This window comes from Phodopus roborovskii, unplaced genomic scaffold (assembly GCF_943737965.1).
Source record: "Phodopus roborovskii unplaced genomic scaffold, PHOROB, whole genome shotgun sequence".
In the NCBI taxonomy this organism is placed as follows: domain Eukaryota; kingdom Metazoa; phylum Chordata; class Mammalia; order Rodentia; family Cricetidae; genus Phodopus; species Phodopus roborovskii.
Window position 1 is genome coordinate 10,151,120 of NW_026126448.1, and position 13,283 is coordinate 10,164,402.

The following is a 13,283-nucleotide window of genomic DNA, read 5'->3' on the forward strand; positions in this document are numbered from 1 at the left end:
GGACCTCACATCATTCAAATAAGCATGCTCAAGTCTGTTTCTGCTTCAGAATCGTTCCTTGGATGGCTAGGTTTTACTAGTTGTTTAAAACATAAGTAAATGAAAACAAACCCCCCAAAGCAGGACTAAGAGATGGTTCAGCAGTTAAGAGCACTTGATGCTGGGTTCAGCTTCCACATGGTGGCTAATAATGGCCTGTAAGTTCCAGGGAATCCAGTGCCTGTCTTCCAGCCTCTTCAGGCACCAGGCATGCACATGGTGCACATAAATACATACATACGTACATACATACATACATACATACATACATACATACATTCAAAATGAGTGAGTAAATTGGGACTGGAGAGACAGTTCGGCAGTTTAGGGCACCTGTTGCTCTTCCAGAGCACCTGGCTTGGTTCCCAGCACCCATGTATGTGGTGGCCATCTAACATAAAGCCTCCAGCTCCAGGGTATCTGATGCCCTCTGCTGGCCTCTATCTGTACCAGGAATGTAGATGATATATGTACATACATGCAGGCAAAACACTCATACATATAAAATAAAACTCTAAAAGACAAAAGCTTCCCAGAGCAGTTGACCCTGGGTCACTTCCACTCACTCCTTCCTACCCAGCCCCATTCAGGGGAGCCTGAGGCCTCTGCTACCTTACAGCTGCTTTGTCAAGATCAACAGTGACTTACACCTGGCAGAGGTCAAGGATCACTCACTTCCAGTCCATGACCTTTAGCAGTGGGCTCAGCTGACCCCTCCCTCCTCCTCACTGAGGGCTGGGGAGTGAGGTATCTGAGCCCTTACTCAGGCCATGTCCTATTTTACTTGATGTCCTCATATCTAACCATTCCATCTCTCCTGGGCAATGTGGCAAGGGTTGTGGAGTAAAGGTTATCAAGGCAGCGAAGACCATGGAATAGTGAGACTGCAAAGGAACACTTAATGTTAGGTCAGTGTTAGCATTAGATCGTATAAGATATTAGGTCTCCCAGAGGCCAGTTGCGAGAACAATGGCAAGGACAGTGGGGTGGGACCTATGGGACTCCTGGCAAGAGAACGAGGAAGGCTGAAATGAAGTGTGGTTACCGGAAGTGTGGCTCCAGTGACTTCTGGGCTCATGAAAGAGCAAAGATGAACACAAGAACCAAGTTAGGAGAGAGGACATTGAACCCTGGAGACAGTGGGGAGCATGTAAATTTGAGAGCACATCTGTGCGAGGATATTCAGAGAGGCATTGTCAATTGGTACCTGGCCCTGGCTCTCAAAGGACAGGCCTGAGCTGGAAAGACACATGGGACTTGTCAGTGTGCAGTTTGAAGCTCTGACTAGATGGAGTTTCCTGGGGAGATGGAGAAAAGAGAAAGGGAGAGAGTATTCAGAAGGGGACTGGATGCATTTGCATTAGAGGAGTCAGAAGAGTGAAGAGACACAAGATACCCAAAGTCAAATAGTCCTAGAAGCTAAGAGCAGGCTGCCCAGAGGGAGGACTCAGCTAAGTAGTATACTACCTAGAGGCCCAGGGATTTGGGGACCAGGAACTGTCTGCTGGGTAGAGCCCTGTGGGGGACACTAGTGGCCATGATGGGAGCTGTTTCCGTGGTGATGGATTCCCTATGACCCAGGCTGAAATGAGGAATGGGAAGCAGTGTATGTAAGCCCCTGTCCTAAAAGAATGAATAAGGAAGAAGGCAGCCAAGACAGAGGAGGGTGACAGGTGGCGGGACAGTGAGGCTGAGCAGGACCTTCGTGTTTGGTTGAATTTTCATGGGTGTGTGTATGCATGTGTGTAGATGGGGTTGTGTGTACATGTTCACATAGCTAAAAATGGTTGACAGAAAGGAACAGGTTACAGTGGGGAGAGGAGTAGCATGGAGAAGCGGTATGACAAAGGACATTTCTGTGGTAGTGACATGCAGAAAGAAAGATGGTCCTCTGTCCCCTCTTCCTGTGATTTAAATTGAGTTGGTTCTATGCTTTCCCTTCTGGTGACTTCTTGGGTTGGCCAAATATTTTCCATCCAACTCATTTCTTTGCAATTCCTAAAATTGTATTGCCAGTCTTCTCTGTCATTCTTCGTGTAAAATCACAGGATTAGTGTGCTGGTAAAAAGGGAAGGGGACAAGAGAAGGAGGAGGGAAGGGACAGGAGGGAACATTTTCGCACTATGATGTTAGTCATTATCACTTCGCTGGACTTGGAATCACCTAGGAGGCACACTTTGGGGTGTGTTGATGAGGGTGTCTCCAGGGGTCTCTAAAGAGGGAAGACCCACATAAACATGGGTGGTACTATCCCATGGGCCAGGAGCTCTGACTGAGAAGGGTCAGGGACAGGGCTAAGGAGTCCCAGCATTCATTTCTCTCTGCTCTGACTGCACAGGCAACATGAGCAGCCCCTCCATGGTGGGCTGTTTCCGCTGTCCTTCCTCTTGATGTTGCTTCTTGTAAGATATTTGTTCACAGTGGCCAAATATCCCCCATCTTTAGTAAATGACAGTTATAAGGCTGATTTGAAAAAAAAATTAGCCATGCCACTTTTTTCCAAAGAATTCTTCAGTGAAGGCCATGGTCTCATCTGTCCCCACGCCTGTGTGGAGACACCATCCTAACCTACTGAGGCTCAGAAGGGCGCATGGGAGAGCTCCAGTGCTTATGGACATTGGAAGCAGTCAGAGTCGATGCTGGGAGTGTGTCAGTACCTCCTGGCACATAGGAGTGCTCAGTAGAAGTGGCACTTCCATCCCCTTCCTTATTCCTTCTTATTCCTTCCTTCCACCAGCTTGTTTCACACTCATCCAGACCCACAGGGTACTTCTGCCAGCTTAGCCAGAGCATGTGTGGCCTTGTGTGGACAGACACTTCAAAGGGAGGGAAAGAGGGGAAGTTCAGCTTTGTCTGTAATTGTGTGAGCCATGGACAATGGGAACGAATCAGCCAAAGGCATGTGGCTCTAGGGACAGATGTAGTGTCTGGAGGCAGGGCTGAGCATGGGTACCTGAATTTTCTCAGTCGTGACTTACAGGCAACACTCATCTTTCCCATCTTTGGGTCTCTTTGGAAACAAGAGCCTGAAGTCTCAGGCTGTGGGTCCTGGAACTGGAGACTCATCAGGTGGCATTCTTTCTGCAAGGGTCACTTTTCTAGGTTGTAATTGAAAGAGGTGGACTAAGGCTTGGGCTTGGAGTTTGGAGTCCTGCCAGTGAGTTCCTGCTCTGCTGTTACTGGCTCTTTGGTCCTCTGCAATGCTGGGCTCTTTATGAGCCCATCATCAAACAGTGATGATGGCCTGCAGGTTTGGATGAGCTGTCTGTTAGTCATGATAGGACACATGGGGCCTCTCCAGCCCTTGTTGCCAATGAGCTGTCTGAGCCCTGAGAACCACGGAGCTCAATACTGGAGACAGGGCTCAAAGGGAGCCAGCCTGCAGGAAAAGACACCCGAACTCCAGTCACTGTGTGGAAAAGCTAGCTCTCTGTGAAGACCCAAGAACCCCATAAGCTCTTCAGCAGGATGCTCCTTCTTGCACAAGAGCCTCTGGAAGGAGGTGTCTGGGAAAGAAGTTGCAAGAATGAGGTCTGGTTTGTTTGAAAACACTCAACTGAGGAAACAGAAAACAAAGAGATGCCAACCCTCTTGGGGAGAGGAGCCACAGGCCCTATATCTCTCAGAAAACCCATAGCTCCCTGGCCTCAAGATCAACAGGATCAGTTTTCCCTCACTCATGGTGACAGGTGGGGCCATCTCTCCTAACTGTGTGTGTGGAAGGGGGAGCTCTCTTGTTACAGTGTCCAGTGAGGGGCAAGGTCATATTTCCCAGGGCCAGTAAAGGGTAGGGCTGACTTAGCATGGCCCTCTGATTTAATCAGCAAGGTTCCTAGGGCCCCTAAGGTGACATGGGCAACAGACCTCAACAGAGACCCTAACTGCAGCAGGACCACAGAGACATGGCCCTTGGCAGCAGCTGGGCAGGAGTGGGGATGGAGGGTGGACAGAATTCTAGCTCTGGATACAAGCACAGGCCACTCAAATCAGGATGGCTCTGGTAATGGCATGGACACCAACAAGATCACAAGTTGTAGCCTCAACCCCAGACTTCTGTGTGACATTTGGTGGCAACACAGGCTTCAGATTTCAGTGTAGACCCCAGCTGTGATAAGACCACAGACACAGATGTGGTTCTCAGCAGCAGCCAGGTTTGGATGTCACCATTGGCCCAGGTGGCAGTGCAGGCTTCTCAGATTGGCATAGCCTCAGACCTCAGGCATTTGCCTAGCCTTCCATGGTGACATGAGCCTCAGACATCAACACAGACCCTGACTACAGTAGGACCATGAACCTTAACATGGCCCTCAGCTGCAGCTCCAGCCCAGACATCACCATGGCATTAGGCAGCAGCACAGGCCACTCAGATCTGTAAGGCGCTGGCTGCAGCATCACCCTCGGAAACCAACATGGACTCAGGTGACTGACCTGATCCCAGGCAGCCACAGAGCCCTCAGTGACAACAGGAGCCATGGACATCAATCCAAATCCTAGCTGCTATAGGACCATGGACCCAGACATGATGAGTGGCATTCTTGATTGAAAGCACTTGAGACCATGGCCAGCTGCCTCTGTGCCAGGTCTGGCCCTTTGGTCTGGCCTGAAGTGATACATCTATGTTATTTTGTTTTATGGCCTTGTAGATTCCTTGAGGCCAAGGTCAGGGTCCTGGGTCTTTTCACCAGCCACAAGCTCAATCTAGGACTACTGACACTCTACAGAAAGCTAACTTATGTCTATAGACTATTCAATAGAGTCCTCTGCCAGCTGGTGGGCTCCGTACCTGTGTGGAAGTCCCAGCCCAGCAGATCTGAGGCTGGTTGGCACTTCAATAAGCCCCACCTGGAAGGGCATCAAAACACACTGTCACTTCTTCAGAATCCTGATCAGAGATGCTTCCAGATCTGATATGAATACCCCACTGGCCCCAGAGCTCAGCCACTCCCTCCCAAACCCTTAAAACCTCATTGTGGACTGTGTTGGCAGCTGAATATTTTTAACAGACACACGGCTCAGCTTTAACAGACACCTGCTCCTCCCGTGCAGACATCTTTCCTCTTTGAGCTTCTCTAAGGTCAACCAGTTCACCGTGGCTACATCTCCCTAAGCATGCTGACCACTGGCACTGGCCTTCTCGATTCCCCAGACACCTGTCCTGTCATGCACATCTCCTGTCATGTCTTCTTGCTTGGTGTGATTGTGCCCAAGTTACCAGACTTGCCAAAGGGTCATAATAAAATCAGGGAGCTGAAAACCCTTTATATATCCAAAGTTGTAAGAGAAGCAAGAGCTTTACAATGACACCTGAATGGTGTGTGGAAAAGTCAGCAACACAAGTACAACGTAGCCTAATAGCATCTCTGCCTCAGAAGATAGCCTAGAGGCCATAGCATCCATCCCCTTGGTCAAGAGAATGACATAGCTCAGTAGAGAGAAAAGTCATGAGCTTGGAGGGTTAAATGTAACCTCAGCTACTCAACATATGGCCTTGGGAAATTACCTTGAACGAGCTTAGCTCTAGGCTGGGTCTCTGTCTCCTTGCATTTTTAAAGACATAATTACACAATGTTTAAGCTCCTGAACTGTGTAAACAGGTGACCTGGGTTCAAATTCTAGCTGCAATAACCACTCAGTAACTCATCTCTCATCTCCTCAGTGTCAATAGGAGTTGGTCGAGTACACAACTCATTAGACTGTCATGTGATCTGAATGAGGTAACATCTGAGCTTCTCAAAATAGTGTTTGGCACCCAGTAAAAGCTATATGAGTTAACTGATATTTTTAGTTGTTTTTTTTTTTAATTCTGAATTTTTGGTTTTCTCGGGAAATCTGCAAGCTATAGCAATGGCATGCCACCTTTGGCTGTGGCTGGATGGCAGCAGCCCCTGACCCTTCAGAGAAACCATGTGTGGTGCCTTCTGTTTCTCACAATCCTCTCCTCTGTGTACCTCCTCCTCTAGCTCTGTGGTGCTTGACCATTAGCACAGCCCACCCTCCATTTGGTCTTTAGAATGAATATAGGCTATGTGAGGAAATACACATCCGTTCAATAGTACTATGATGGTTTGGGCAAGGGTATCTGCCAAAAGCCCATTGGTTCACAGCCATAGTCCCCTCCTATCTGTCTACCTGGCTGATGAGGTGGGGAGGACAGGGCTTGTGACAGTGCAGTGTGGTGGCTGCATCTTTGTCATATGCATAGCCTGGGAAGGTCACCTCATCCTGACGTGCCATCTCATTCCCACCACAGCCCCTCTTCTGGAACCTGAGGAAGGAGGATGTATGCCGCCTATGGGCTTTGTACCAAACACCTGTCCACTTAATACAAGTTTCAGGTCTTAGAAAACCCTCCAGAGAGTCTAGCAACAATCCAAGGTGTCACATGCACTGATTGCCCAGACAAATTCTTCAATGTCACCAGCCAAATGCAGGAAGGGATTTCAGTCTAAGACCTGTTGTGGCATATGTCCTAGCATCAGAGTCAGAGCTGGCTCCCTGTCCTTTCACAGCTGCCCAGGAGCTTTGAGCATGATGCCAGCCTCACTGTTTCTCCACCCACTTTGACTAGAGGGATGAAGTCCTCCTGACTAGGGACTACCTCCTGGGAAGCTTTCTTTGCTTTGGAGTCTCAAGGCTCAGATCTACAGTGGAACTAGAAAACACACACACACACACACACACACACACACACACACACACACACACACACACACACACTACCCACCCATTATTACCCAACTCCGGACTGAAGGACAAGGGGCTACTTTCCACCCCAGTAGGGCTTGGCAGCTCCAGAGATGAGCCTGCTCTGCTGAGCCCCTACCGCCTGGCTCAGCAGCCTCAACCCCAAATCTCAGAAAATCAGAGTGTCTGGACTTAAGAGTCCCTGCAGCTAATTACATTCCAAATTCCTAGAGTTGTACCTTTTTCTTTAAGTGCTAAAATTGCATTCAAATTCCTAGAGTAGTCCTATTTTCTTCAAGAGCTGACACTCTGGATAGACGGGAACCACAGTAGACAAGTAAGTGGACAGTAGGGTTTAGAGTAGCTACTTGAGTCTCCAGAATCATAAGTCACCTACACCAGGGCTGCCAGCAGTAAACTGTCTTACAGTCACCTAACAGAGAGAGTGTCAGCCACTCACCACCTTTTAAAAGGGAAGTCTGTGTCTCAGGTCTTCCAGTGAAAGCATCCAGTAGAGGAGGGGAGGACCAGCAGCTGGGAGGTGGGTCCATGCTCCAGGGTTCACCTTGTTTCTCTGCTTTCCAGCCCTGCCTTTCTGCAGCTGCCAACACCTGGGTGTTCCTTCTCAGGCTAGAGTTTCAGGAAAGGCTGAGTGGGACAGCAATGCCATTGTTCCCTGTCTGCAGCACAGCAGGTCCCGGGTCCCTGGGAAACTGTGTTCAACACCATCTGAGAGTGGGCAACGGGTCTGTGCGGCAGCTGGTGCTGAGGGGCAAGATTATCACCCGGTGACCTTGACCACGTCAGTTAAGCTCTTGGGCCTTAGTTGCCTTTTCCGTACAAGGCTAAAAGGACTGGGGATTGGGAGGAAGAGGGGTAACATCTGGCCTATAAAGTGCTTTATACTCCCAAGGAATAAAGATTGACCAGTCTTGAGGGAGGAGAGGTGACTGCTTATGGTCACCCAGCAAGTTCTAGTGAAAGCCAGAGGTCAGACCCAGGTCCTTCTGACCTCTACCCTATGCTCATACTCATTTTCATTAGAAAGTGGAAACATGCTGTGCATGGTAGTGTATGCTCATAACATAACACTTAGGGCTGAAGGCTTGAGGCTGGCCCCTTCCTAAACCGTCTTCTCTGGGCTTCCAGACCTTACACCTGTCTTCAGTCCTCATTACCCCGGTCTTGCTCTGCTTGAGGCAGGTTAAGCCAGCATTCTTGAGTAACTTTCTATTCTTTCCCTGGCCACCCTACTCTTCACAGATCTACAGAATCTGCACCTATAGGCCCCAGCTATGTGCTGGATATTTCTGCATAACTTTCTTACCCATACGTTGTTAACATAAAGGCCCTCTGCCGGGCAGTGGTGTTGCACACCTTTAATTCCAGCACTTAGTAGACGGAGGTAGAGGCAGGTGGATCTCTATGAGTTCGAGGCCAGCCTGGTCTACAAAGTGAGTTTCAGGACAACCAGAACTGTTATACAGAGAAACTCTGTCTCAAAAATTAATTAATTAATTAATTAGTTAATTAATTAATATGAAGGCCCTCATTGCTTCACTCCCAGCCTGTGAGTGGTGTCAAGAACAAGGCAAGTGGAAACTTAAGACGTCTGTTTCTCCCTCATTCTGACCCCCTCCCAGCCAAGGACTGAAGAGTCCATACCCAGAATAGCCCATATTTCCTGTCTAGTGTCTCTCCAGTCTAAACTGTTCCTCTTGCTGAGATTTTGTTCATCTGTAATATAACTTTAAGCAGGTCTGCTCCTTTGACTGGCCAGTGGTGGTGCAGCCGGTACTATCTGTCTGGTCTCCCTTCTGCTCACCAGTTCCCCATACCTTTTAACATCCCTTTTCTTTTTTTTTTTTTTTTTTTTTTTTTTTTCCTTTTTCTTCCCCCACCCCCACCCCCCCGGCTTTTCAAGACAGGGTTTCTCTGTGGCTTTGGAGGCTGTCCTGGAACTAGCTCTTGTAGACCAGGCTGGCCTGGAACTCACAGAGATCCACCTGCCTCTGCCTCCCGAGCGCTGGGATTAAAGGAGTGCGCCACTTCGGCCTGCCTGGCTAACATCTTTTCCTTTGACTTGCTGAGAATCTTCCCTTCTGCCCTTCTGCCTCCTACCATCCTCCCGCTCCACTCCTGGCCCTGGCTGTCCCCACAGGCTGCCCAGCAGATGGCGCCCAACTTCTATAGTCCATGACCAAGTGGTGTAGGAACCCCTTTGAAAACCTGTCTCTGCAAAGACTATGTCTTTAATGTGATGAGAAGGAAGAGGTGAAAGGCGCAGGGTCATGGTGGACTGACACTTGCAGCCACTTGTGAGTTGCCATGAGCAGAATAAATCCCACACAGGAGGAGGCCGGAATGGCTATAGGGCTAACGTGGGGAGCAGCAGTGTGGCATGAAAGGGTGGTTGGAGGCCAGTATCATGGACCCACTGAGAAGAGCCGCCTGGAGGTCGGTCGGTGGCAGGTGACAGAGAGCACAAAGCCATCCCTGCCACCAGGAAAGGTGCCTGGCTCCTGCTGGGATAGATAAGTGGAGTGTGATTGTGAGAGGTGAGTGGAGGTGACTGCAGGTGAGGGGTGTGTGACTGTGGGTGTGAGGCTGTGAATGAGGCTGAGGTATTCACTATGAGTGAATGTGGGTATTTGGGATTTGGCATTCTGGCTGTAAGGGTGTGAAGATGACTATGGGTGTTTGGAGTGTGTGGCTGTGGGTGTGAGCAATGTATGGGTGTTTGTGTGAGGTGTGGGTGTGGCTGTGGGTGTGTAAGGAGGGTGTGTTTGTGGGTGTGTAAGGTGTGGGTGTGGCTGTGGGTGTGTGAGGTGTGGGTGTGGCTGTGGGTGTGTGAGGTGTGGGTGTGGCTGTGGGTGTGTGAGGTGTGGGTGTGGCTGTGGGTGTGTGAGGTGTGGGTGTGGGTGTGGGTGTGTGAGGTGTGGGTGTGGCTGTGGGTGTGTGAAGTGTGGGTGTGGCTGTGGGTTGTGGGTGTGTAGGTGTGAAGAGTGTGTGGGTGTTTGAGTGAGGTGTGGATGTGGCTGTGGCTGTGGGTGTGGGTGTGTAAGGAGGGCGTGGCTGTGGGTGTGTAAGTGTGAGTGTGGCTGTGGGTATGAGGAATGTGTGGATGTTTGTGTGAGGTGTGTCTGTGGCTGTGGGTGTGTAAGGAGGGTGTGGCTGTGGGTGTGTAAGGAGGGTGTGCTTGTGAGTTTGTAGGCATAGAATATGAAATGAGCCTCCCACTGCTCTCTGTAGCTCCCTAGTAAGAGGCCATCTCCTGAGCCCGTTCTTGTCACATCTCTCAGCCCTGAGCTACCAGTTGAGCAGTCAGGGGTCTGGTAGTTGCTGTCATCTCTCTGCATCCACCTGCCCCTCTCCAGTGAGAGCAGACAAGGCATTGAGGAGACATGTCTCCTCTGCCAAGTGTCTTGTAGTCCATGGCTTCTGAGTCAGGAACTTACCTTCAGGGTCTTCCAGACTCTTCCTTACAACTTCTCCACCTCACCTGGACACCTGCACGCAGGTAGCTTTAGACCACAAAGCTGGTCGCCTGCCTGTCTCTGTGGCACTTGTGGGCTTCCTTCTCAGACCGGAAATAGCATTCTGACTTGGGGTCTGAGGCATCTGCAGCCTGAGCAAATGGGCTGCTTGCTCAAGAGGCTGAGAGCTGGTGACCACCCTGACCTGCTGGGAATCATCTAGTTCCCGTATAGTTTGCAGATCAGCCCGATGGGATGAGGAAGGGAGCTCAGGGTCCCTGGGCTTACAGTCTGTACCCAGGGAAACAGTTGTGGGCCCTGTGCCTCCCTCAAAGAAGTGTCTGGTGGCTTCCTGATCAGTTGCCCCTTGTGGGGGATGGGCAGTTTGGTGTGGGAATGTTTCTGACTAGGTACTGGGCTTGGGTGAGTGTCTCACCCTCTCTGAACCTGTTTATCTCTTCCATGTGAGGCCTTGGTGACTTACTTCAGACGAAGGGCTTGATGAATAGCAGCGGCTGTTACTTTATGCGTTTTTCTCTCTGTGTGGCTCTGGTGGCTTCCAGCGGCTTCTCTCTGTGGCAGAGCCATGGCAGCAGCTGGCTGTGGGAAGGCAGCCAGTGGGAAATTTGCAGTTTTAGGGTCCTTTCCTTTCCTGCCAGGAAAAAAGTGGTGCCTGTGGCTCTGGGGAAAGGGAAGACACCATCCCTGTCTGGCACTGGACTGCAGGGGTCTGTGGCGGATCCTCAGGGCAACCGAGGCCCTGTCGGCTCTGTAGTCCTCTGTTCCTCATCCTCCTCTCCCAGTGTCTAAACCCCGGCTGGATGCAGCTAGGGAGCGCACTCATCTTCCGAGGTGGGACTCTGCCTCTTCGCCTTTTTTGTTTTTCTCCTTTACATGACACCTGTTGCTCATAGGTACAAATCAAATGAAGAGTATATATATGTGCGAGGCCGCGGCCGAGGGAAATATGTTTGTGAGGAATGTGGAATTCGCTGCAAGAAGCCCAGCATGCTGAAGAAACACATCCGCACCCACACTGACGTCCGGCCCTATGTGTGCAAGCACTGTCACTTTGCTTTTAAAACCAAAGGTAAGAGACAGTCAGCTGGGGCACTGCCCTGCCCATGGCAGGGATCCCCCTTGGGGAGCCCCAGCACAGAGCCCTCTGCCTGGGGGCCTGAAGTACCCCCATATCCTCAGCTCCCACTCTACTTGGTACCCATGGCAGAGCAGTGGCTCTAGACTGGTCAGTGATGCCCACAGCTGCCACAGTCAAGACCTGGACCCTGCACACGAGTTCCTGCCCATTCTCTGCAGGATCTAGCCCACACTTTGTGCTTTTCTATAGATCATCACCCTTCCTTTGCATGCCTTCCATGGATCTGATGACCTCTGGCATGCATACTTGTCACAGTCACTCTTGCATTGGAGAGCCATTCCACTTGGAGCCACGCAACATACTTGCATGTCCACCGTTCTCCACTTCTCACCACACCTAGCATTCTGTGATCCACCTGGCTTCTTGGCAGCATTCAGCACAGGGTTCAGCTGAACCTACCCCCACCCCATCCTGAGGGCCTATCACTTCAGCTTCCAGCCATGCTCCACACCAGAGTCAGGGCAGGTCTGGCCGTCATCTGTGAGAGGATGGACTGGTTGTTAAGGGCATGCATCTCAGAAAGCTGTGATGGGTCATGGTGGCCTAGGCCCTGGTGGAACCAGCATGGTTCATAAGATTCTTAGATGGGATACATCCCTTGCAGGAAGTCCTGTAGCTTGCTTGTAGAGAAAGACAATGGGCCTTGCAAGGAAGCTGGGGTGCTCAGCACCGTTGGTGGGTTTTGCCTCTTGCACTTTGAAGATTCCTGTGTTTGGACATGAGGATCCTGCCTTTTCTTCTGAGTTAATTAGAAGAGGAGCCACAGAGGGTTGCAGAGACACAGCTCCGGGCAGACTTTGGTTTCAGCTTGTCTTTTCTTCTGAAACACAAGAGGTAGAGGAACAGCTGTGAACAGGAAGGAGCTGAGCCCTGTAGCCTCCTGTTGCCGTCTACTCTTGCCATACTGGGTCAGGGGTTATTTGTCATATTCCCTGGCTCAGTGGCCTCCTTTCTGGCATGTTCCACTTCTCATTTCCTAACCGTTAGCTGACCCCTGCCCTCCTCTGTCTTCTCACTGTCTTCTTCTAGCTGAGCTGGCAGTTTCCCATCGAGGTTTGGAGTTGGATAGAGTTGTCCACCCTTCCACTTCCCTTCTGGGTTCTCTTTCTTAGCAGCTCAGAAACAATGTCTCAAAAGACGCTGAGAGGCAAATTAGACAGGAGTCCTGCCAGACCCAAAACATGCCAGATTCGCATGTGTGGGTTTCCTGTCCCAAACCTCTGACTTAGTCCCTTGGCATCACTCATTCTGGAAACTCTGAAAATAGCTCAAGCCCTCAGGGAACCTCCACTGTCCAGGAGGTACCTTCCTTGGAAACCACACCCAGCTGCCTACAGTTTGGCCTCTGGGAACTTTCCTGGGGTCTCTCTGTCTCTCAGCCATCCCAGAGATCCAGAGGGTCCTAAGGGCACAGCCTGAGGTCTGTGGCCTTTGCTTTACTGGAGATTCAGATAATCTCTCAGGGAGGCTGGGCTTTGCTCTTCGCCAATGATCAGGAGCAAGCTAAATTCCTCCTCCCCTGGGCCTCCCAGCCAGGGAAAGGGGAAGTGATTCTAAAATCATGGAATCTCATACTTCATGCCTGGCACAGAGTGAGCCGGTGGTGACGACAATAGTTGGGTATAGGGAGACGTTCCCCTTAGACCTGAAGGGGGAACAGGAGGCTTTCCTTGCAGCCCTGTCTCTGCTGCCCCATTGACGGTCAGTTCTGACAATATGAGCCTCTCCTCTCCTCTAGGATCTGTCTGTCTGCCTGCTAGCCGGGTCTTGCTCTTGAGTTGTGTCTCCATCCAGGATACATGGACACTGAGACTGGGCATGGCAGACCTCACGGCCTTGTCTGCATCGTCTGGCTGTGTCTGAGTCAGGAGACCCTTCTTGTCTGTCTCTGTCTGCCTGTCTGTGTCTTGTCTCTATGTCTGTTA

The 13,283-nt window shown here is 50.6% G+C and overlaps 1 protein-coding gene across 2 annotated transcripts in view; it reads left to right on the forward strand.

The window, feature by feature from the left end:
• Positions 1 to 13,283, forward strand: part of Hivep3 (HIVEP zinc finger 3) — a 311,747-nt gene that overhangs the window by 288,897 nt on the left and 9,567 nt on the right. For both annotated transcript variants that reach the window (XM_051188659.1, XM_051188660.1), the window contains exon 6: positions 11,114 to 11,289. In XM_051188659.1, the coding sequence (XP_051044616.1) occupies positions 11,114 to 11,289 (176 nt within the window). The remainder of the gene's footprint in view (positions 1 to 11,113; positions 11,290 to 13,283) is intronic.